Raw genomic sequence first — 25,405 nt, 5'->3', positions numbered from 1 at the left:
CACAACACAACTGTTTCATAAAGTGGAGGCTGCCACTCTCCATGAGAAATCACACCTCACTCCCTTTGAAAACATTTTAAGTATCTCAATTTTTTAGCCAGAGTGAGCAGCAAAGGCCTGTCTGGTGGGTAGAGGAGGGAATGAGGCAAAAGGCAGAAGATAAAACTTAGCCTAAGAAACTGTTTTGTCCTATCATGGTGACAAGCACTAGCATTAACATTTTATTATAAGATAAAATGTTAATGTTTTAAGACATAATTCAAACAAAATAAGGCTTAAAGATGTATTTAGCTATTTAAAAAGGGACTGTTCTACATCATGGTATTATTGTAACTAGTGATAAAAGGGACTTAAAGGACTCCTAAATGTGAAGAATCACACACTGAGAATTACACTTGTAAAAATCTACTAAGAATAGATAATGAATTAGTCACTTATTAGCCCTAAAAGATGATTTGTAAATATGGTGCTGAAGATTTGGGAAAGCCCATGGACCAGTCTAGAAAACTAAACTGGTTTAGTGCAAAAGGGTAATTCCAAAAAGACATTTAACGTACTACTAGTATAAGCAGTATGGCTCTGCAAGAGAAAACAAATAGATCAAATCTGTCAATGTGTATCTAGTACTATATATAGAAGAAAAAGACCCAACTGGTGGATACAAGTGTTTCAGTCCCTAGGGTGTTTGAGTAGAGTGCTGTGGAATAGAGTCTGTCCTTAATCTTCTCCATATTTAATAAAACGTCCCTTTGTTCTTACCCTATGTTCACAAGCAATGTTTTAACCTGGCTTCCCCAGTTGGTTGATACTACGGAGAAGCCTGGATGACAGGGATTAATATTTTGTTCACTGTAAACTTAAAATTAAGGGGCTATCTCTCTAACACATGGCATGTTAGTCCCTAAGAGCCCCACCAACTTTGGGCAAACTAGATAAAGTTTCTGACTTTGCAAAGCTGAAATTTTTCTAGAACTAGGTAATTTCTTGATAGGCATGTATACTCAAGTACTGAATATATTTTGGTTTAAAAAGTTTTTAGGGGGCTTCCCTGATGGCTCAGTGGTTGAGAATCTGCCTGCTAATGCAGGGGACACGGGTTCGAGCCCTGGTCTGGGAGGATCCCACATGCCGCGGAGCAACTAGGCCCGTGAGCCACAACTACTGAGCCTGCGCGTCTGGAGCCTGTGCTCCGCAACAAGAGAGGCCGCGATAGTGAGAGGCCTGCGCACCGCGATGAAGAGTGGCCCCCGCTTGCCACAACTAGAGAAAGCCCTCACACAGAAATGAAGACCCAACACAGCAAAAATAAATTAATAAACTATTAAACTCCTACCCTCAACATCTATTAAAAAAAAAAAAAAAATCCGCCTGCCAATGCAGGGGACGTGGGTTCGAGCCCTGGTCCGGAAAGATCCCACATGCCACAGAGCAGCTAAGCCCATGTGCCGCAACTACTTAGCCTGTGCTCTAGACCCTGCGAGCCACAACTACTGAAGCCCGTGTGCCACAACTACTGAAGCCCGTGCACCTAGAGCCCATGCTCCACAATGAGAAGCCACTGCAATGAGAGGCCCATGCACCGCAACGAAGAAGAGCCCCTGCTCGCCGCAACTGGAGAAAGCCCTCACGCAGCAACGAAGACCCAACGCAGTCAAAAATAATAAATAAACAATAAATTTTAAAAAAAATTTTACTTCCTTTATGAAGTTATAGCTCACAAACATACCATGGACTACAACTTGAATACAGGCCATAATAACAGTAACAGTAAGAGTCAAAGTAATAGCTAACTTTTTACATAAGGTTAACTGTACACCAGGCACTGCCACTTTACATATTTTAACTCACTTAATCCTCATAACAACCTATAGGCAGGTACTACTATAATCTCCACTTTACTGAGGCAGAGGACAATTACGTAACTTGCTCCACATCACACACGTTAAGTAGCAGAGCTGAGATTCAGTCCAGGATGTCTGACTCCAAAGTCAGCATTTCTTAATCTCGTTAGCCATGTACGATCAATTTTCTGAATTTTAAGCATCTTATTTTTCAAAACAGTTTTGAAATTCCACATATATAGCACAGCAAAAATGTTTCCCAAATTCCCATGATTAAGCTGTTAGGCTAAAAATGGTCTTCCTCCTCATTTAACCATGACTTTTATTAGCTTTAATAAGCATAAACATGAAACTTTCAGAAGTTAATGCAAAATTAATCAGAAAAATATACAAACTACTGTTATAAAATGTATACATGTTCACTTTCAAAGTATACTAACTTAGGTTGTAAGTATACATAACTAGTCATATTTTTATATTAATAGGATTGGATACTATTCTAAAAACAAGGATATTGTAGCTTTTAAAGGAAAAACATTAATTTGAGCCTTTCTGACTAGTGATTTAGACTGACCAAACCACTTTTTTTAATGTTAGTTTCAAATCCCTGGCTCTCTGCTATTGGGTTGGCCAAAAGGTGCGTTCGGTTTTTCCCTTAAGATGGCTCTAATAGCACTTAGTTGTCTTTAACTTCATTCGAAACAATTTTGTTAGACTGTATTGTGACAGCTGTCATATCAGTGTGCATTTAAAAAAGACATTAAAATTGGTGAATTTTTGTGTAGCCATTTTAATATTGAAGATGGAAAGAAAGCAGCAACATTTTGGCATATTATACTTTATTATTTCATAAATGGTAAAAACACAACTGAAATGTCAAAAAAGATTTGTGCAGTGAATGGAGAAGGTGCTGTGACTGATCAAACGTGTCAAAAGTGGTTTGCAAGGATTCGTGCTGGAGAATCCTCGCTGGACGATGCTCTGTGGTTGGGTAGACCAGGTGAAGTTGACAGCAATCAAACTGAGACATTAATTGAGAACAGTCAGCGTTATACCACGCGGGAGATAGCCGACATACTCAATATATCCAAATCAAGCGTTGAAAATCATTCACACCATATTGGTTATGTTAATTGCTTTGATGTTTGGGTTCCACATAAGTTAAGCAAGAAAAACCTTCTTGACCGTATTTCCACCTGCGATTCTCTACTTAAACGTACTGAAAACGTTCCGTTTTTAAAACAAATTGTGACGGGCGATGAAAGTGGATACTGTACAATAATGGGGAATGGAAGAGACTGTGGGGCAAGTGAAATGAACCAACAGCAACCACAACAAAGGCCGGTCTTCATCCAAAGAAGGTGATGTTGTGTATATGGTGGGACTGGAAGGGAGTCCTCTATTACGAGTTCCTTCTGGAAAACCAAACGATTAATTCCAACAAGTACTGCTCCCAACTAGACCAACTGAAAGCAGCACTCAATGAAAAGCGTCCAGAATTAGTCAACAGAAAACACGTAATCTTCCATCAGGATAACTCAAGACTGCATGTTTCTTTGATGACCAGGCAAAAACTGTTACAACTTGGCTGGGAAGTTCTGATTCATCTGCCGTATTCACCAGACATTGCATCTTCGGATTTCCATTCATTTTGGTCTTCACAAAATTCTCTTAATGGAAAAAATGTCAACTCCCTGGAAGACTGTAAAAGGCACCTTGAACAGTTCTTTGCTCAAAAAAATAAAAGGTTTTGAGAAGATGGAATTATGAAGTTGCCTGAAAAATGGCAGAAGGTAGTGGAACAAAAGGGTGACTATGTTGTTCAATAAGGTTCTTGGTGAAAATGAAAAATATGTCTTTTACTTTTACTTAAAAACTGAAGGCACTTTTTGGCCAACCCAATACAAGTATACCTCCTATAAAACCATAACTTGTTGTATGGATTAGTCATTCTACAAACTAGACGGTAATTAACCTTAAGTTTGTAATTTGTGCTTTCCCTCCTATTTTTTTCTTTTAATGGAGTCAACATATACCACTGAACTGCTACATCCCAAAATTTCTGTTTTCCCTTTTCACCTTGATATTACATTAAAAGAAAAAGTGCTTCTCATGAGGTGGTCTTTTGTCACACTAGTAATGTTCTTGTTTTTAATCTGGGCGCCAGCTACAGGACTGTTCAACTTATGAAAATTCATCAAGTTATATCTACTTTTCTGTATGTATAGTATGTACTTCAATAAAGAGTTGTTTTTTAAGCAGCTGTGCTTCCTAACTTTACTTCACCAAAAGCCATTACATACCAACCTTATTGACAGCTGTCATTTCTAAAAGTTTTTTTTTTTTTTTATCAGACAGTACTCCACAGCACTGAGTTAATATTCAATCTCTGTTTTCAGGACACATAAAAAAAGAGTCATCCAAGATACTCTATGGAACCAAAAAGTGCTATTTAATTCTTTCACAAATCCCTAAGATTTAAAGGTCTCTAAAGGAAAGAAAACATTTTTTAAAAAAGCTTCTATGTGCTCATTTTATTCTCACAATTACCTCACCAGGTACACACTTGTGGATGGAGCCACAACAATGCATCTCCCACCCCAAATGCTTTCCTGATTTGACACTAACTTTCCTCCACCCTAAGAAAGATGAGTCTATGTTTCCTCTTCTTGAAACTGTGTAGAGCTTTATACCAGACTTGAGCAAGAAAATGTGACAAAAATGACACTGTGTGACTTCCAAGGTTAGAATATCAAAGGCAATACTTCTTCCACCTGGCTTTCTCGTGCTCCCAGGACGCTTGCCTTTGGAACCTGCCACCAGACTGTGAGCAAGTACTCTGCCCACAGCCCCAGAAACCTCTCCAGCCAACAGATGGCACCAACTGCCAGACCCAGGTGAGCCTTCGAGTCTTCCCAGTAGGCCCCAGACAGCATGGAGCAGAGCAAGCCGTGCCCACTGCACCCTGTCTCCATTCCTGACCCACAAAAACCAGGAAATAATGCATGGTTATTGTCGTTTTAAACCACTAAGCTTTTGAGGTAATTTGTTACACAGCAACAGAAAATGAAAACACTTTACAAATAAAAAACACAGGTAGATAACCATGCCAGCGAGTGGCAGAGCCAGAATTTGAATCCATCAGCCTGTATAAAAAGCCCATATTCTTTCTACCAGAGGGTATTGCCTCCAAATTTGTTCAGAGTCGCCCACATGGCCAAAGAAAGCCATAGTCTTCAGATTGGAAGCTCTAAGAGCAATAAACAGCCCCCAAATTAATGTTTTCAATTAACACTCAGGACAACAGGTCATTCAGTTAGTAGGCTCAAAATCCCAGCACCTTTCTTGACACATCTATACCCTTCCCACCCTAATAATGGCATATCCCAGAGATGCTTAAGAAATATCTCTACATCAATAACAATAAACCTGAACATTTACAGAACACTTTACAAAGCACTTTAACAATCACTAATTTGATCTCATAGAGGTGTGAGACAGGTAAGGCAGGTATCTTACAGATAAGGCTCAAAAAAGTTAAAAATACATACTCCAATAAAAAATAATTTTTAGGGCTTCCCTGGTGGCACAGTGGTTGAGAGTCTGCCTGCCGATGCAGAGGACATGGGTTCGTGCCCCGGTCCGGGGAGATCCCACATGCTGCGAAGTGGCTAGGCCCGTGAGCCGTGGCTGCTGAGAGCCTGTGCGTCCAGAGCCTGTGCTCCGCAACGGGAGAGGCCACAACAGTGAGAGGCCCGCGTACCACTAAAAAATAATAATAATAATAATTTTTTAAAAATCAACTATACTCCAATAAAAATTAATTTTAAAAATAACTAACTACAGGGCTTCCCTGGTGGTGCAGTGGTTGAGAGTCCACCTGCCGATGCAGGGGACACAGGTTCGTGCCCCGGTCCGGGAAGATCCCACATTCCGCGGAGCAGCTGGGCCCGTGAGCCATGGCCGCTGAGCCTGCACGTCCGGAGCCTGTGCTCCGCAACGGGAGAGGCCACAACAGTGAGAGGCCCGCGTACCAAAAAAAAAAAAAAAAAAAACTAACTACAATAACATAAGTAGGGATTCTATTTCAGATTTTCTGACTCCAAGGCCAGTGCTCTTTTCAATGCAATTCAACTTGAAGGAACCTTTATGGAGTACCTTCCGGGTATATTTCCATATACAGCACTGCTCTACAAGTACTCTGAAGCACCTACTTTGTGCAAAGCATCATGGCGGGCACTATGTGTTCTCCACTTCCAGGATCGGCACGAAAACATCTCTGATAGAGCTGATCTCTGCAAACAGCCAGTCTTTTCCCCACTCTAACCTATTCTCTGCATTGCCATCCAACAGCTCTTCCGAATCCACCTCTTTAATCACAATAATTAAAAAACTGTCAAAGATGACATCCTACCCGTAAAAATACAGGCCAAATCTCATCTGCTTTCAAGGTCTTCTGTAAACTGACTCCAACTTACGTGATTAAATTAATTTTCCCGCACTTGCTGAGAAAAACCAAATTAATCTCTTCCTTCCTCCCCACATTCAATTTCTTTACAACTTCTTGCCCTGTCTTTTCTTCATACTATCACCCAAATCCAGAACTGATGCTCAAGTATTCATCCCCAACCCCTGACAGAGTCTCTTCCCTCCAAGACCTTAAAATCTACTGTTAAGCTACAATTAATAATTCAAAACAATATATAATAATTAAATTAGGTAGTACAGATTATAGTTCATGAGGCCTTAAAAGAGAGGAATCACTAAGGGCTGCAAGAATGTCTTCAGGAAGAAAACAGCACTTGAAATGGGCTCTAAGTGACAGACAGGATGAGAATTGGCAGAAGTAAAAACAACACACACTGAGGAACAACCTAAAAGCCCTCCCTTTTACCCGACTTCTTCCCGTTCACATCTTACCTAAGCCTCCAGCCAGTACCACCTCCTCAAGAAGCCTTCCTCAGTTACTTCACAATCTAACTGACACTCTCTTCTCGGACCTTCCAATACCATTACTGCCTACAACACGCATTCTGGCACTCAGTCACTCCGTATTACAGACCTCGTCTATCTGGCAGCAATATGTCTCCACATAGTAAGCATTCAATATTTGTTCAACTGAACTCAGTTCAGCAGCCATTGCTGCTTTCCGCCATTTAAAAATCCATTGATCGTAACACTGTTTAACTTACCGGGCATCTCCTTTGGAAAGATTGGTATTTACAGGATTGAGAATAACCCTGTTTGCATCTACATCCACCACACATTTGGTATGCAAGTCAATTTCTGCAGATTAAAAAAAAGAAAAAAAATTAGTCATTTTGAAGTAATTTATGTCAGAAAAAAGCTTTTGACAAAAAATCCAACACTCCTTCATGATAAAAACTCAACAAACTAGAAACAGAAAGGAACTTCCTCAACCTGATAAAGGGCATCTAAAATACCTGCGGCTAACATCACACTTAACAGTAAAAGACTGAACGGCTTACCCTCTGTCATCAGAAATAAGACAAGGATGTCTACTACTGCAACTTCCGTTCAAAATTGGACTAGAATTTCTGGTCAGGGCAGTTAGGCAAGAAAAACTAATAAAAGGCATCCAGATTGGAAAGAAAAAATAAAACTACCTTTATTTGCACACTATATGATCTTATATATAGAAAATCTTAAAGAATCCACTAAAAACTACTAGAATAAACAACTAGAAAAACTACTAGAATAAACAACTAGAAAAACTACTAGTAAACAACTTGTTTACTAGAATAAACAAGATTAATATACAAAAATCAGCTGTTTCTATACACCAGCAATAAAAAATCCAGAAATGAAGTTAATAAAACAATTTCATTTAAAATAACATCAAAAAGATTCAAATACTTAGGTATAAATTTAAAAGAAGTACAAAATATATACACTGAAAATTCCAAGACATTGTTGAAAGAAATTAAACATTTAAACAAATAGAAAAACAACTTATGTTCATGAATTGAAAGACTTAATTCTATTACGATAGCAATACTCCCCCAATTGGTCTATAAAAATTCAAGGCAATCCCTATTAAAATCCAAGTTAACTTTTTTTCAAAAGTTAACAAGCTGATCCTAAAATCTATATGGAAATACACAAGACCTAGAACAGCCAAAAAATCTTGAAGAACAAAATACAAAGACGACAACTCAACAATTTCAAACTTACTAAACAACTACAGTTAATTGTGGTACTAATATAAGGATAGAAGGATAGACATATAGATCAATGGAACAGAGAGTACAGAATTATACTCTCATATTTATGGCCAAATGATTTTGATGACAGTGCCAAGAAATTCAATGGAGAAAGTATAGCCTTTTCAGCAAATAGTGCTGGGACAACCTCATCAAAATGAAAAATTTTGTTCTTCAAAGGACACCATCAAGAGAGTAAAAAGACAATCCACATCAAAAAACAAACAACCCAATCAAAAAATGGGCAGAAGACCTAAATACACATTTCTCCAAAGAAGACATACAGATGGCCAAGAGGCAAATGAAAAGATGCTCAACATTGCTAATTATTAGAGGAACGCAAATCAAAACTACAATGAGATACTACCTCACACCAGTCAAAACGGCCATCATCAAAAAATCTACAAACATGCTGGAGAGGGTGTGGAGAAGAGAGAACCCTCTTACACTGTTGGTGGGAATGTAAATTGATACAGCCACTATGGACAGCAGTTTGGAGGTTCCTTAAAAAAACTAAAAATAGACTTCCCAACGGTCCAGTGGTTAAGAGTCCATGCTTCCACTGCAGGGGGCACGGGTTTGATCCCTGGTCAGGGAACTAAGATCCCACATGTCGTGCAATCAAAAAAAGAAAAAAAAAGGGGCTTCCCTGGTGGCGCAGTGGTTGAGAGTCCACCTGCCGATGCAGGGGACACGGGTTCGTGCCCCGGTCCGGGAGGATCCCACATGCCGCGGAGCGGCTGGGCCCGTGAGCCATGGCCACTGAGCCTGCGCGTCCGGAGCCTGTGCTCCGCAATGGGAGAGGCCACAACAGTGAGAGAGGCCCACGTACTGCAAAAAAAAAAAAAGAAAATACTAAAAATAGAGCTACCATATGATCCAGCAATCCCACTCCTGGGCATATATCTGGAGAAAAACGTGGTTCAAAAGGATACATGCACCCCAATGTTCACTGCAGCACTGTTTACAACAGCCAAGACATGGAAGCAACCTAAACGTCCATCAACAGATGAATGCATAAAGAAGATGTGGTATACATATACGATGGAATATTACTCAGCCATTAAAAAGAATGAAATAATGCCATTTGCAGAAACTTGGATGGAGTTGGAGATTATCATACTAAGTGAAGTCAGACAGAAAAAGACAAATAGTATATGATATCTCTTATATGCAGAATCTAAAAAAAATGATACAAATGAACTTATCTACGAAACAGAAACAGACTCACAGACTTAGAGAATGAATTTATGGTTACCAGGGGGAAGGGTGCAGGGGGAGGGATAGGTTAGGAGTTTGGGATTGACAAGTACAAACTGTTATATTTAAATCAGATAACCAATAAGGACCTACTGTAAAAAAAAAAAAAAAAAATACATAATTTTTTTAAAAAGAGAGAAAAGAGAATTCTTGGGAAAAAAACAATCCACAAAATTAACAAAATATTTGTGAATCATATATCAAATAAGGAACTTGCATCAGAAAATATAAAGAACTCCTACAACTCAATTTAAAAAATCTTAAATGAATTTTTAAAAATTCAATTTTAAAATGGGCCAAGAACTTGAACAGACATCTCTCCAAAAAAGATACAGAAATGGCTAATGAGCACAAGAAAAGATGCTCAACATCATTAGACAATGGGGAAATGCAAATCAAAACCACAATGAGATACCACTTCACACCCACTAGCATAACTCTAACCAAAAAGATAACTTAAACTAATATAATATTGTAAGTCAATTATATTTCAATTAAAAAAGAAAAAATAATAAAGTGTAATTTGATGTCAAAAAAAAGACAGGTAAGTATAGGTGAGGACATGGAAAAATTGGAACCTTCATACATTACTGGTGGGAAAGTAAAATGATGCAGTCACTTTGGAAAATAGTCTGACAGTTCTTCAATGGTTAAACACAGAATTAGTATATGACCCGGAAATTCCCACTCCTAGGCATATACCCAAGAGAAACCTATGTCCATACTAAAGTTTGTACATGAATGTTCATAGCAGTATTATTTGGCTACTCATAATAGCTAAAAAGTGGAAACAACCCAAATGTCCATCAACTAATGAATGGATAAATGTGGTATATCCATAAAATGGAACACTATTTGGCTATTAAAAGGAATAAGGTACTGACACATACTACAACATAGATGAAGCTTGTGCTAAGTAAAAGAAGGCAGTACAAAGGACCACATATTGTATGACTTTACTTATTTCTAACGTTCTGAACTGGCAAACAGAGACAGAAAATAGACTAGTTATTGCCCAGAGCTGAGAAGTGACTGCTAGTAGGTATAGGTTTCTATTGGGGGTGATGAAGATGTACTAAAATTGTGCTGACTGTTTTCACAACTGCATGAGCACAATAAAACAACTGAATTGGGGACTTCCCTGGTGGCGCAGTGGTTAAGAATCCGCCTACCAATGCAGGAGACACGGGTTCAAGCCCAGGTCCAGGAAGATCCCACATGCTGCGGAGCAACTAAGCCCATGCACCACAACTACTGAGCCTGCGCTCTAGAGCCCGCGAGCCACAACTACTGAAGCCCACGTGCCACAACTACTGAAGCCCGTGTGCCTAGAGCCTGTGCTCTGCAACAGAGAAGCCACCGCAATGAGAAGCCCGCGCACAGCAACAAAGAGTAGCCCCCGCTCCCGCAACTAGAGAAAGCCCACATGCAGCAACGAAGACCCAACACAGCCAATAAATAAATAAATAATTTTTTTTTAAGTTTAAAAAATAAAAAACCACTTAATTGGTTGAATTATATCATACATGAACTACATCTCAATAAAGAGAAACATGGCCACATCATGTTTATGTTCTTATATTCTTCAAAATTTCTGACCCAAAGTATGAAACTGTTTCTGTTTGCCTTATCTCTATTACCCAAAGATATGCTCTAAGGAAAGAAACTGCACTACACTGGAGTCATTTTGTATTTCCCTAAGAACCTTGGCCAAATGTCAATGTCAAACTCATTACAACTTTAGAGTATCTGCACTGCCAGGAAAGATGATTTTTTTGTTTCCTTTAACTTATATAATTGAGACAAATGCAAACAAAAACAAAAATTTCCCTCCTGGTGCCTACCACAACTCAACCTTTCTCACATCAGTTATTCTACATTTGTTCTCAAAGATATAATCTAGAAGTACCAAAAATTTAGTGGTCTTTCTTTTAGCCAATACATTTTTCAGGCAAAGAGAAACTGAAAACATCAGACATATGTTTTACCCAGGTGTGGAAGACTACCCTGGAAAGGCAGATGTCTCACTGTGGTCAACTAGTAGGAAAGCCTATTTCTAATACTTTGTGTTTAAATCCACTCTATACTACCACAGAAATGCTGCAGGAAAGCCTCAGCCACAATGCAAAAACTTTTCAAACATGCATTTTTACTTCTTTCTTTCCTTAGGCCCAGAGCTCAAGAAAGTTTGCAAAGAGATACAGGAACATATGTATAACTGATTCACTTTGTTATAAAACAGAAACTAACACACCATTGTAAAGCAATTATACTCCAATAAAGATGTTAAAAAAATAAAAACACTCCACACCCTAAAAAAAAAAGGTTTGCAATCATCATACTTTGTTAATACTACCCCTTAATGACCTCTGACCATATTGTATTGGCTGACCCTGTGCAGTCAAATCTATATTATACACAAATGCTTTATCAAGGCTCCAGAAATTGTAGTGACTCAGAATCTCCATCTCACCACCCACCACAAAGTTAGATATTAGTTTCTTGCAAGAACCTTAGGTCTGAGCAAAGGAGCTGCATGTATAGTTCTGCACGCAAAAGTACTCATCTAGAATGCATGCCTGCAAAGCCTTAAATCAAATATCTCCCCCGCCCCCACTAGAGTTTTGCCTTCATTTCAGATGATCTGGAATTGAAAAAGGATTCAAACGTTTTCTTTCAATATTTGTAGGCTTTTTCCCTATACTCTTCACAGCTCCTCCATCCTGCCCCTCATGACTTCATTAGACACACTAATAGTTTGAAAGCATTAAACGGCATGATTCAGGAACCAATCCCTGGAAAATCCTATATAATTCAAAGAATTACCTAATATCTAATATATCCAACCTAAACTCATTTTGTCTTAAAGAGTACAACACTTACAAATGTCCCTACATTTAACACCCAGTGGAGGTGGCCTTCAAAATATAAACAACTATCTTCACTTCTTTATTAGCTCAGTTTTTATTACCAAACAAAATTCCCACCCCAATGCTGTTAAAAGAAGGCTTTTCACAAGACTGTTTAGAATATGGGTGGAACACCTAGGACACACACTCAAGCAAATAAGAGCAGTGAGATTTGAGGAGAGTTTAAGGGTCAGATATATGAAAAGCATTTTATCACCAAATGCCACCAATGCTTGAATGAAACTATACTGCTACAAAACTCTAAATATGACACTTTCTCCATGGAAAACTTCTTGCTCTATACTGCTTAGAAAGCAAAGCTGTGATTAAATATTAATTGACTAAATAGCAATACCAAATTTAGGCCTTAAATTTAAGGTGAATTTAAAAAAGAAAAAAAAAATTTTTAACACCTACCAAAAATCCAAAACATAAACATCTTCCTCTTAGTTTGGAACAATACTTAGATTAAGAAGATAAATACCCAGCTGCTATGCACTACCTTTGCAAAAAGAGCATTAAAGTACACCCATGTTCATAGCAGTATTCACAATAGCTAAAAGGTGGAAGCAACCCAACTTTCCATCAATGGATGAACGGATAAACAGAATGTGGTATATATATTCAATGGAAGATTATTCAACCTTAAAAAAAGAATGAAATTCTGCTAAAACATGGATGAACCTTGAAGACATTATGCTAAGTAAAATGAACCAGTCCCAAAGGATAAGTTTTGTAGGATTCCACTTATATGAGACACCTAGAGTAGTCAAACTCATAGAGATAAAAAGTATAATGGTAGTTGCCAGGGGCTGGGCTAAAGGAGTTAGTATCTCATGGACATGGAGTTTCAGTTCTGCAATATAAAAAAGTTCTAGAGATGGATGGTGGTGATGGCTGTACAACAATGTGAACGTACCTAATGCCACTGAGCTGTACCCTTAAAAATGGTTTAAGATGGTAAATTTTATGTTATATCTATCTTACCACAATAAAAAATAGCACTAAATACTCATTATTATAATAAGTAACATATGGACAACAGTTTATTCTCAGTGAAGCCTAAAATTATGAGATTGGGATTTAATTAGTACTATGTCTGAAAACCAATAAAAAACCAGAGTTATCTTCGAGTTAAGTAGTGCTATAAGTTTAGGTCATGATTAATCAAGCTTTATAGTACTCAGAACCATGAATTCTTTGATGTATTCACGAGTCCTTTAAAAAAGAAAGAGATGGTGCAGTGGTTGGGAATCCGCCTGCCAATGCAGGGGACACAGGTTCTATCCCTAGTCCAGGAAGATCCCACGTGTCGCAGAGCAACTAAGCCCGTGCACCACAACTCCTGAGCCTGCCCTCTGGGGCCGGCGAGCCACAACTACTGAAGCCCATGCGCCTAGAGCCCATGCTCCACAAGAGAAGCCACCACAATGAGAAGCCTGCGCACCAAAACGAAGAGTAGCTCCCGCTCGCTGCAACTAGAGAAAGCCCGTGCACAGCAACGAAGACCCAACAAAGACCCAATGCAGCCAAAAATAAATAAATAAATAAATATTTTTTTAAAAAAATATTAAGAAAGAGAGAAAGAGAGGGAGAAAGAAAGAAAGGAGGAAGGAAAGAAAGTTAATTTAGTCCACTAACATTAAAGATCCCATATTATTTCCCAAACAGGATCTTTTTCTAGGTCAAGTTCCTCAAGGTGAATAAAATATCAACGGCTGATAATTCAGCTTACTCAGCCAGCAAATTAGTCACCTTGTAAAAGTGAACAATAATTTGAAACAAGTCTTTCTTCAATGCATAAATCAGCTATGGCTCTTTCTTCAATGACATCATAGTCAAAGATAGGTGGGGCGTGGGAGACTCCCTTTATATAACTCATATTCCATCTGGGGAAATGCATCATTCTCAGTGTGGACAAAATAATTCTGAGTTGCCCATTCAGTAACCTGCTTTTCTAATTCTCCAGAAAATTAATAGTAATTTTCAAACAAAATCTACTACTCAGATATATAAATGAACCTCCCTTTACCTATGTCACATTCCTAAAAAGCTATAACTTACTGTCAAATTCACTAGGATCCATTTTTAAAAGGAAGATAGTAAATTATTTGTAAGATTCACATTTTAATTAAATTGCAAATTTTGCATGCTATATATGGTTCTATTTTCAACTAAATTGTGTCATGTGCCTAGTATTTTTACATGTCTATGCATGCTGATGATATTCATAACTCATATTTCATGTATGAAGCACTTGTTTTCCCAACTGGAATGTAGTATTCTTACTTGCAGAATAGGGAATAAGACTTATAGTTCTTTACTACACTTACAAGTTGCTTGGGACCCACTGACCCAAGGAAAAAGAAAATTAGGTGACGCCACAGAGGTAAAAAACCAATTGGTAGTTTGCTTTCTAGTAAGAGATATATAAAATATCCTAATCACCTACTTTTATGTTTTTACCAGTGAACATGAGAATCTATTCAATAAACAAAAGATAAAATATAACCGAGTTCTAATACAGCTAAAGAAAAAACTGAGGAATGAAGGAAGATCCAAGACACGATGCCTGATGGGGTAATACCAAAATAATTGAAATAATCTTACGTGGCCCAAAACATAAAATGTGTATTTTCAAGAAACCAATCAACTTCAGAGGGTTAGAAAGCAGGTATTTAAAAACTTATAAGGCAAAACCAGAATAGCCAGACCAATCTTGAAAAAGAAGAACAAAGTAGAAAGACTACACTCACCAATTTCAAACTTACTACAAAGCTACAGTAATCAAGACAGTGTGATACTAACCTAAGGACAGACGTATAAATCATTGGAATAGACTTGAGAATCCAGAAGTATGCTGTCACATTTATGGTCAACTAATTTTCAACAAGGGTGCCAAGACAATCCAATGGGGAAAGTATAGTCATTTCAACAAATGGTGATGGGACAACTGGGTATTCACATGCAAAAAGACAAAATTGGACCTCTACCTCACACCACATTCAAAAATTAACTCCAAACAGATCAAAGTCCTAAATAAATATAAGAGCTAAAACTATAAAACTCTTAGAAGAAAACATAGGCATTAAATCCACATGACCTTGGGTTAGGCAACAGTTTCTTAGATATCAAATCAAAAGCACAAGCAACAAAAGAAAAAAAGATAAATTGGACCACATCAAAATGAAAAACTTTTGTGCTTCAAAGGACTCCACTGAAAGAATGAAAAGGAAACCCACAAATTCAAGACAGTATCTGCAAATCATGTATCTGTTAAGGGACTGGTACTCAGAATATACAAAGAACTCTTAGAACTCAATAATAAAAAGACAACTCAATTTTAAAAATAAGAATAGGGCTTGAATAGGGATCTCTGAAAAGATATACAAATGGCTTAATTACATGAAAAGATGCTTAATTAACATCACTAGACATTGGGGACAAGCAAATCAAAAATCGTAATGAGATACCACTTCACACCCACTAGGATGGCAGTAATCTAGAAACATCATACATTGTTGGTGGAAATGTAAAATGGTGCAATAACTTTGGAAAACAATTTAGCGGTTTCTCAAAAGTTAGAGTTACTATATGACCCAGCAATTCCACTTCCATGTATACACATACTCAAGAGAAATGAAAATATACAATAACATATATAAATGTTCATTAATAGCTAAAAAATGGAAACAAGCCAAATGCCCATCAACTGATGAACGGGCATCAAAATGCAGCATATCCATATCACAGAATATTATTCAGCTTTAAAAAGGAATGAAGTATTGATTCATGCTACAACATGGATAAATCCTGAACACACGATGCCAAGGGAAAGCAGATACAAAAGTCCATATACTGTATGATTTATGGTAAATGTCCAGAAAAGGCAAATCCACAGAGACAAGAAGTAGATTAGTGGCTGCCAGGGGCTGTGGGGAAAGGGGAGGGTGTGCGTGTGGATGGAGAGCGACTGCTAACGAGAGAGTCTCTCTTTGGGATGATGAAAATGTTCTGGAGTCGGACAGTGCTGATGGTTGCACAGCTCTGCAAACACACTAAAAGCCACTGAATTATACACTTTTGATACATGAACTACATCTCAAAAACAGCTGAGAAGGAACGGTCCCACTGCCCTCAATGGATATAAATTATGGTTCAAGTCCTTCAACCACACTTCTAGACACTCACTACTTTGAAGATCCCAGCCAACCCAATTCTTCTTACTCTCAATTAATAACCTCACATTCTACCTCACCTAGAAAATTAAGCACTCCCGGGCTTTCCCATTATATAATTATCCTCTTCCCCCTATACTTCAAAAATTTCCGTCTCTAGGGACTTCCCTGGTGGCACAGTGTTTAAGAATCCGCCTGTCAATGCAGGGGACACGGGCTCGATCCCTGGTCCGGGAAGATCCTACATGCAGTGGAGCAACTAAGCCCGTGCGCCACAGCTACTGAGCCTGCGCTCTAGAGCCCGCGAGCCACAACTACTGAAGCCCACGCGCCTAGAGCCCATGCTCCACAACAAGAGAAGCCACCGCAATGAGAAGCCTGTGCACCGGCAACGAAGAGTAACCCCCGCTCCCACAACTAGAGAAAGCCCACGTGCAGCCAAAAATAAATTAATTAATTAATTTTAAAAAAACTTCCCTCTCTATTGGCTATTTCTATTTTTTTACAGGCTCCGGACACACAGGCTCAGCGCCCATGGCTCACGGGCCCAGCCGCTCCACGGCATGTGGGATCTTCCCAGACCAGGGCACGAACCCATGTCCCCTGCATCCGCAGGCGGACTCTCAACCACTGCACCACCAGGGAAGCCCAGCTTTTTTGTTTTAATTGAAGTATAGTTAATTTACAATGCTGTGTTAGTTTCAGGTGTACAGCACAGGGATTCAGCTATATATATACACACACACATATATATTCTTTTTCAGATTCTTTTCCCTTATAGGTTATTACAAAATATTGAGTATCGTTCCCTGTGCTATACAGTAGGTCCTTGTTAGTTATCCATTTTATTTATAGTAGTGTGTGTATGTTAATCCCAAACTCCTAATTTATCCCTCCCCCCTTCCCCTTTGGTAACCATATGCTTGTTTTCTATGTCTGTGGGTTTATTTCTGTTTTGTAAATAAGTTCATTTGCATCTTTTTTTTTAGATTCCGCGTATAAGCAATATCATACGATAGTTGTCTTTCCCTGTCTGGCTTACTTCACTTAGTATGATAATCTCTAGGTCCATCCATGTTGTTGCAAGTGGCATTATTTCATTCCTTTTATGACTGAATAATATTTCTGTATGGAGCTTCTTAGATGAATGCTGACGTATACACACTGCTTCCATATGGAAACACCCACTGATTTCTCAGCCCACTACCAACATGCCAACACCAATTCATTCATTCAGTCAAAATTATTCTGCCATTTTTTGCCCTGCGCCCCCACATTACTTTCACCTGCTTTTCCTTATGCCTCTCTTCTTGGCCTCTGTGACCTCGTCCTTCACGCATGCCTTAATTTGGTGTCCTATCTTCTAAATATAGTAACGACTCCCAAATCTACACGTATCTCTAGTCCCTTAGTTTCAGACTCCTGTACAACAGCTTTCTGCAGCCATCCGCTTGGCTGCACTTCAGAACCTAAAACTCAACCAGTCTGTTGCGTTTCTTCCAGGCACGTACTACATCTTAGTTGTAGGTGCAGTGCATGGCACGTGATAAGCAATGACTAAATATTGTTGAATGTCCAAGAATGGAGCTCATAATTTCCCACACCTCCACCCTAAAACCTGCTTCTCCCATGTTTCTGATCTCAGTTAATGACACCAGCACTCATTCACTCAGTTATCTAAACCAGAAGCTTTGCAGTCTTCCTGTATTTCCCAAATCTCAGTTGCTTTCATACCACCTTGACAAGTTCTTGCCGGGTGTGTCTAGACTGCAAGGCCAGGAATGCTCTTTACCCCACCCACCTCTCAGGAATGTGTTTGCAGCCAGCAACCCTCAGGACAAAGAGCAGGCTTGCTTACCACGTAAAATCAGTCGAGTCCCCCAGCTCAGTGCTCCTCAGATGCAACCCAACCCACTGCCTGCACAGCATCCATCTGGACCCCTCCATGTCACCCCTGTGGGATTTGCAGGCAAAGGGAACCGCTCCTGCCACCTGCTGCGCCGTAAATCCTCTGACCCAAAAGTCCTGTGTCTTCCTCCAGCATTCATGAAACAGAAACAAGCTAATGTATTAGCTTGTGAGCAAGATAGAGACACAGCTTAATTTACCTTCCTAAAGCATCACTTTAACAGTGCCACTGCTCCATTCAAAAACCTATACATTTGCGACAACACGGATGGACCTTGATGGTATTGTGCTAGGCGAAGTACATCAGACAAACACCACCGTATGATTTCACTTACATGTGGAATATAAAAAAAAAAAAAGAACAAAACAAAACTTACAGACACAGAAGACAGACTGGTAGTTACAGAGCGGAGGGGGGTAGGGGTGGCAAATGGGTGAAGGGGGTTAACTGTTTGGTAACTGGACTTATTGTTATCGTGGTGGTCACTTTTTAAGAGTTACCTTGTACACCTGAAACTAATATACTGTTACATACCAATTTTACCTTAAAAAAAAAAACCTATAGTGACTGCACTCCTCCAACCCTGCCAGAGACTCTTCTGAACCTGCCTGTACCTCACCCCTCTTCATATCCCTCTGCTCCCCACAAACCTCACGACTTCAGTGAGACCACCTTCCACCACTCTTCTCATGCCCCACTCCCTATATTATTCTGTTCTTTCTTGGAAAAGCTGGAAGTTCAGGGCTGGGGCTCTGGAGCTGAACTGCCCAGGTTCCAATCCCCAGTTTCTCCACTTGATAGTTATGTGATTTGGGGCAAGTGGCTAAGCTTGTTCAAGTTCCCATTTTCTCATCTGTAAAATGAGTTATAAATTCTTCCTAGCATTTTTGTGAGGATTAACCTAAAATAATCTAGTTCAGTGCTTGGGACCATGTCGATGCACAGCAACCTCTCTTTAACTGTTAATTATACAGATACTGTCTCCTTCCTGCTGTCTGAATTTTTACAGCTAACTTCCTCACTGTTCTTGCTTAATTCCTACATCCATGTTTTGCTAAGTCCAGCAACTCATCTTGTGCACCGCACCTGCCATGCCTTCCTGTCAATTGCCTTCAACCCATGCCTCATCATTCTCAAGCCCCATCCCCATTTAATTCATAAGGCACTGCCATCGTTGCTTTGTGTACTATACTCATAACTGATTCACCTGCGTATCTTACTACCAACAAGACAGTGAGCTCTTGTGGTCAAAGATCATGACTTATGCTTCTCATATATCCTGCACATCTTTGAAAATTACGCAAGCTCAGGAATGCAACGCCCCTCTAAAGATCATCATGTCTGATACAGTAGTAAAACCACAGGTTTTAATGGCAAAATAGGTGAAATTCGGGTTCCAAAATACTGGTTTTGTAATTCTGGGAAAGTTACCTAACCTCTCTGAGATTCTGTTAAAAAGAAATTGTATAACTACCTTTCAAAGTTTTATTTGAAGAATGTATAAAAAGGAATGAACTGTGTAGCTCACAAACAGAAAGCTCTCAAAAAGTATCTATTATTTTTTTCCTCAATCAACACATGTTAAATTGAATAGGCGAATTCATTACTACCAGCTTTTAAAGATACCTACAGCTTCTGAGAGCTAAAGCCCAGGACCAATTAAGTCATGGATTTCGTGTCCCATACACCAGTTAGTTTCACACACTTCCCTAATGACTACACTGCTTCTCTCAGCCAAGCTTTTTTAAGAATATGCTTTGTTGAACACAAAGGGAAGCTGATCAGCAAGCATAGAGATCAATAACGAACCCATTTCCCTCACTAAACAGCTCAATCCATCTGCTTAACCAATATTTTTGCCAGTGGTTTCTTCCATCTTCAGAACTTAAGAAATGGAAAAGTTGACGTTAGTCATTGTTTTATGGGGGGGTGGGGGGTTAAAGTAATGCCAATTCAAACAAGTTTTGATTTGATTTGATAAACTTGTACTTTCTTCTCCAAAAGCCTCTAGCCCTATATGTATAAATCCCATTTTTCAGTCACGGAGTTGACAGCGGAAACAAAAGAATGTTGTGATAGATGTGTGTCTCATCCTCCATTAGCATCTCAAGCAGATGCTAATAAAACAAGCATCTTCTGTTTCAGAAAATATGTCAGAAATTTCCATCCACAGTCATCCCTAATTCCAACACCAGTTATCTGAGAAGGCTTAAGAACCACCAATGGGCTCAGGGTCAAAGACTCCTTCCTGTTTCAAACAGATTCTCCCACCCAACCCTGCACCTTGATTCCCAAGGATCACCTGTTTTCCTCACTGACGGGCCAGGGTCTTCCAAGCTTCCTCCTACTTCCTCAGTTTCACCTGTCTTTTGATTCACGACTGCTCACTTAGTTTTGACTGGTCTCCTTAATCTTCCTATTCACATGGCTTCATTTCCACCACACGCTTGTAAATGTTTTCTAGCTATACCCTGAATCAGTTACCTACCCAGGCTTTCAATCTTGCCCTGAGATCTGGCGATCTTTTTCCGTCATGCTTATGTCCAAGACTCACACGAAGTTCTCAAAAGCTAAACAGAGCACATGGACCAGCCACCCTGAAGCCAGATTTCTGGGGCCCCTGCAACTCCGCCTGACCTTCCTAATCTCAGCCTTCTCCAGTTAACCTCACGGAGCACTCCTCCCTGTGTTAGCACACGCTAATCTCATCTCTGTGCCTAAACTTGCCTGGCTCATTCCTGTCCCCATGCCTTTGCTCTCAGGCCATACTTCCTCCTCAGAGAACCAACTCCCCACCCCTCCCACCAGGCACCATAAGCTTCCTCCCTCCACAGAGAAAGACGCCTCCCCTAATCACCAGGTTTCCAGGGATCCTTCACTCTAAATTCCTACATCTCCCTATCACTCACCTGGTACTTTTAGTAACTAGCAATCTGCTGAAGGTGTTTACCTTTTAATCTTATCTTTTCACATGACGGTCATTTCCTTATGAGCATAAACCATAAAATGCACTTTTAAAAACTGAATACTCTAATACTAGACAACACTAAGAGAAAGTTTTTAGGAAATAAAATTCCCCCAACAAGATCAGTCTCATTTTTTCATGTTTCTTTCTAGCCCTTTCCCATTCCTGTTTACATTTTTAACATAGTAATAATAATAGTAGATTCAACCATATAGTTACACATACTGTTTTACATTCTGCTTTTTCTAACATAAAAAAGTCTTCCTCGTTAAATGGTTTTGATTTTCATTTTTATCGTCTATATCTTATCCACTGAGAAACTAGACTGTGATTCACTTAAGCACTGACTTCTTTTCCTAGTTAGACATTACATTATTCTTTGTGTCTTTCACTGTGTTGATTCTTCTCCGTGATTTTCACTGCATCAAGTACTGAAAAATTCAAAGCAAACCGTTGAGAAATACCTGTTAAAATAAATTTATTGTCCATGCTTCCTAACACCTGAAATAACCCATTTCACTGTTTTTTCTCTCTAGCTAAATTTCTAATGTAATTTCCGGTTTCATCACCTTAGGCTAGGTAGACAGCAAAGATATATCCCAAACACTTTTTATATAGATTTTTTTATTTTGATAGTTAATCTCATACATATTTAAACACTGGAAGCCCCTTGAGGGAAGGCAATAAGATCCCATACTAAGATAAGGTAGATACCTGGCAGGCGTTCAATAAATATTAAATATTTTTTAAGCCATCTAAAGTTATAAAACATCAAAGTCCTGAACAGGAGAGTGTCGCTGATCTAACTAGTGCCATCAATTATGCTTGTAAAACTTTCGGCTCACTTAATAATTTCACTGGTTAATAATGTATGAATGGGTGTTCCTTACAGTTTACAGAACACAAAGAGGTTACCTGGTGAGCTGTACAGGTCTGAGAGATGACAAACAGAACTGCAAATAGAACTCCCAGATCTCATGACAAAACAAGCTTAACCTCTTTTACTTTAGCTGTTTAAGTGCATACTTCAAATGAAGAAAACAAAAACAAAAGTTGTAGTATTAAAACTACGTAAAATTACATATGTATGTAAGTACGAACTGGAATGAAAATAAGAAAATAAGAAAAATGAGCGTGAATTGTTAAGGTGAAAGAATGTCAGAGACACTTTCCTTTTTATTTTTTGTTTTCTTAGTATAATGTTAAAATGTATAACAAGAAAAACATTCCCGACAAAAGCATGTTCATTAGTCATTACAATTCTTGCTATTATTGAAGTAGGGCTGAATGTTCAAATAACTAAGTTTCCCAAGCCCACATGTAATTTAGCAAAAAAGACTGAAACACTCTTAATTCCATGATAAATGTTAAATAATAAACCAATTATCTACCTTAACACCTAAGCACAGTCAGATACTGAATCACATGAAGGACTTAATGGTACACTAGGAGCTTCTTGCAAATTTCAGATTTTCCTCAACAAGTAGCTAACGTGATTCCAATTATCAGTCTTTAGAGTAAAACTACATTATCCCAGGAACCCATTCTCATCTCATTCTCATTTGTGAAGAGTGATTTCTGAGGTTGCTTCCTGCACTAACCTGCTAAGGGAGAAACAATTATGACTGAAAGTTTACTATTCATCAGAATTGTATACTATTACTTAATCCATTAATTTTCCCGGAAGTAATAATTGGTCACAGTAATAATTTTTTTCAAAATTACCGGAAAGGGATATGACTTTGTTTTACCCTTTTTAAGCAAACTCTACACAGCAGTATAAAAATCACTGGCTTTAGAATTCCACTCCATTGTATTCCACAAGAACCTCTAGATTTATGTAAATGACTGCTTTATGACAAAATAGAAATAGAACCACTTTTAATTATCTGTAGTAATCACTAAAAACAAAAGTCCATGTGCATTCAGGAAATGTGAGGCTAGGTAAGAGACAGCACTAAATGAATCAGAAGGCAGTATACCATGAACAACGCGCTTCTACTTATAGGGTAATGGATCTATGCATAAACCTTAATTTTAAAATGAGTTCAGCCAAAGGGACAACTAACATCTTTTCCAAAGCTAAAAGTATTATTCTAAGTACCCCCTGAACCTCTGATACTGACAATTATTACAATCTAATCAATGTCAATTTATAAGTAAAAAGGATAGTGCTTCCCCTGGAAAACTGAAACTCAAGATCGGGGGAGGGGAAAGAGGAAAGAATTTTAATTATCCGAGATAGGTCTTCGGTGGTGGGGGGTTAGCTGCCTCTTTTTAGCACTGGCATTTCCCAAGTTTTTCGTGAATAGGAAATTTTTTTACTGTGCCGAAATCATCCTTTCAGAATCAAATCCCAGCTAAGTTGTGTTTTCTGCAGCTTGGTGTTTTGTTTTGTTTTGTTTTAATCACTGTGATGGTAATAAACTTGAAGTGAATTGAAATAAAGCTGCCTGAACACTCGAGGACTAGAAGCTTTTGGAAACTGTCAGAGTTCATCTAAGTTCTTTCATTTTGTCAGAGCATGGAATTAATGAGGCAAAGGTTGAAGACCCAAAACGTGAACTCGTTGAGAACTTAAAGTAATTAAGTTCTTAGGGAAGATTCTTGTGTCATCTTGACAGCCTTAAGCCAAGCAGGGACAAGAGGAATCACCAACTCCAAAAAAAAAAAAAAAAAACTTCCAAGAGGACAAACCCAGAAAGCATGTTATCCTGTTGGACTGTGTACCTCAATATATACCAAAGACAGCAAAGACAACTAGAAAGCAACTCCATTTCTACACAGACTTAAACAACACAACTACAGAGTTTCCCTGGTGCCGCAGTGGTTAAGAATCCGCCTGCCAATGCAAGGGACACGGGTTCGAACCCTGGTCCAGGAAGATCCCACGTGCTGCGGAGCAACCAAGCCCGTGAGCCACAACTACTGAGCCTGCGCTCTAGAGCCCGCGAGCCACAACTATGGAAGCCCACGTGCCTAGAGCCTGTGCTCCACAACAAGAGAAGCCACCGCAATGAGAAGCCCGCGCAAGGCAACGAAGAGTAGCCCCTGCTCGCCGCAACTCAAGAAAGCCCGCTCGCGGCAACGTAGACCCAACGCAGCCAAAAATAAATATAATAAAATAAATAAATAAACAACTACAAACAAAGAAGTTGCGAAAATGACTGAGAAAATGATTCTGGTACTTACACGAATGATTCGCATTAGTTAAGAGCCTTCTCAGCTGAAAAGTCATTTCCTGGGACTATAATGATCCCACTAATATCACCTGATATATATAGGAGGTGCTTCCAATATATCTCACTTAAAGTAACTTGCCCTGTCACGCTGCTAGTTAAGCATTAAAGCCAAGGCCTGGCCCACCTCCTCTGACTTGAGTCAGGTTTTCTCCATTACATTTGACTGTCTAAAGAGGATTTAAAATATACTGTTTATCTGCTTTCTCTACCCTCCCTGCAGAATTGAGAGAATGTCTGAAAGATACAATTTCACAAGAATCTTGGCACCTAATCTATTTATTGTTGAGAGATGACGAATATGACTTCAAGCAAAAACAAAACTTTCTTAACAGTCAAGAAAAAGCGGGGGGTCGGGGGAGGGCAACTCCTCTACCCAAATTCAATCAAAGTATTTACAAGTCTTCATGACAATCCAGGTTAAAGGAATATAAAGTGAAAAGCCAAGAGGAAGGACTTTTGCACTAGACTGCTTTCTCAGAAGTAACCCCAACTCCCTGCCCTTCTTCCTGCCACGGGCCACAGGAGTGCGGGGTCGGGGCGCCTGGGCCACCGACGTGGGGCCTGGGGGTCCCCGGCTGTCCCGGGCCAGGCCGGAGGGTGAGGACCCCAGGGCGGGGGCCGCGCTGACAGCTGGCGGGCCGAGAGCGGGGGCGCGGCGAGGCGCGGTACCAGGGGCCGGGTGGGAAAGAAGGAAGCGAGACAGGGGCACGGGCGCCCTCCTAGAAGGGCAGGGAGACAGGAGGGTTCATGGGCCGGATCCGGACAGCCACTTTCACTTTGGAGTCCCCCATCCTGCCGCCGCCGAGGCTCTCGCTCGGCTTCCGTCTGCCGCGGCCACCGGGCAACTCTTCGGGGCTGACCGGGCGGGAGGGGGCTA

At 39.5% G+C, this 25,405-nt stretch overlaps 1 protein-coding gene across 1 annotated transcript in view; it reads right to left on the bottom strand.

Annotated features, from left to right (window-relative positions):
- The window catches only part of KIF13B (kinesin family member 13B), a 198,236-nt gene that overhangs the window by 161,505 nt on the left and 11,326 nt on the right, over nt 1-25,405 (bottom strand). The window contains exons 3-4 of the mRNA XM_024746932.1: nt 25,039-25,247; nt 7,034-7,127 (exon numbers count right to left, since the gene is read on the bottom strand). Coding sequence (XP_024602700.1) covers nt 7,034-7,127; nt 25,039-25,247 — 303 coding nt within the window. The remainder of the gene's footprint in view (nt 1-7,033; nt 7,128-25,038; nt 25,248-25,405) is intronic.

This window comes from Neophocaena asiaeorientalis, unplaced genomic scaffold (genome assembly GCF_003031525.2).
Source record: "Neophocaena asiaeorientalis asiaeorientalis breed wild unplaced genomic scaffold, Neophocaena_asiaeorientalis_V1.1 scaffold633, whole genome shotgun sequence".
Taxonomy (NCBI): domain Eukaryota; kingdom Metazoa; phylum Chordata; class Mammalia; order Artiodactyla; family Phocoenidae; genus Neophocaena; species Neophocaena asiaeorientalis.
The sequence above is the reverse complement of the archived record's forward strand: the minus strand, read 5'-3'. Positions and strand labels throughout refer to the sequence as shown.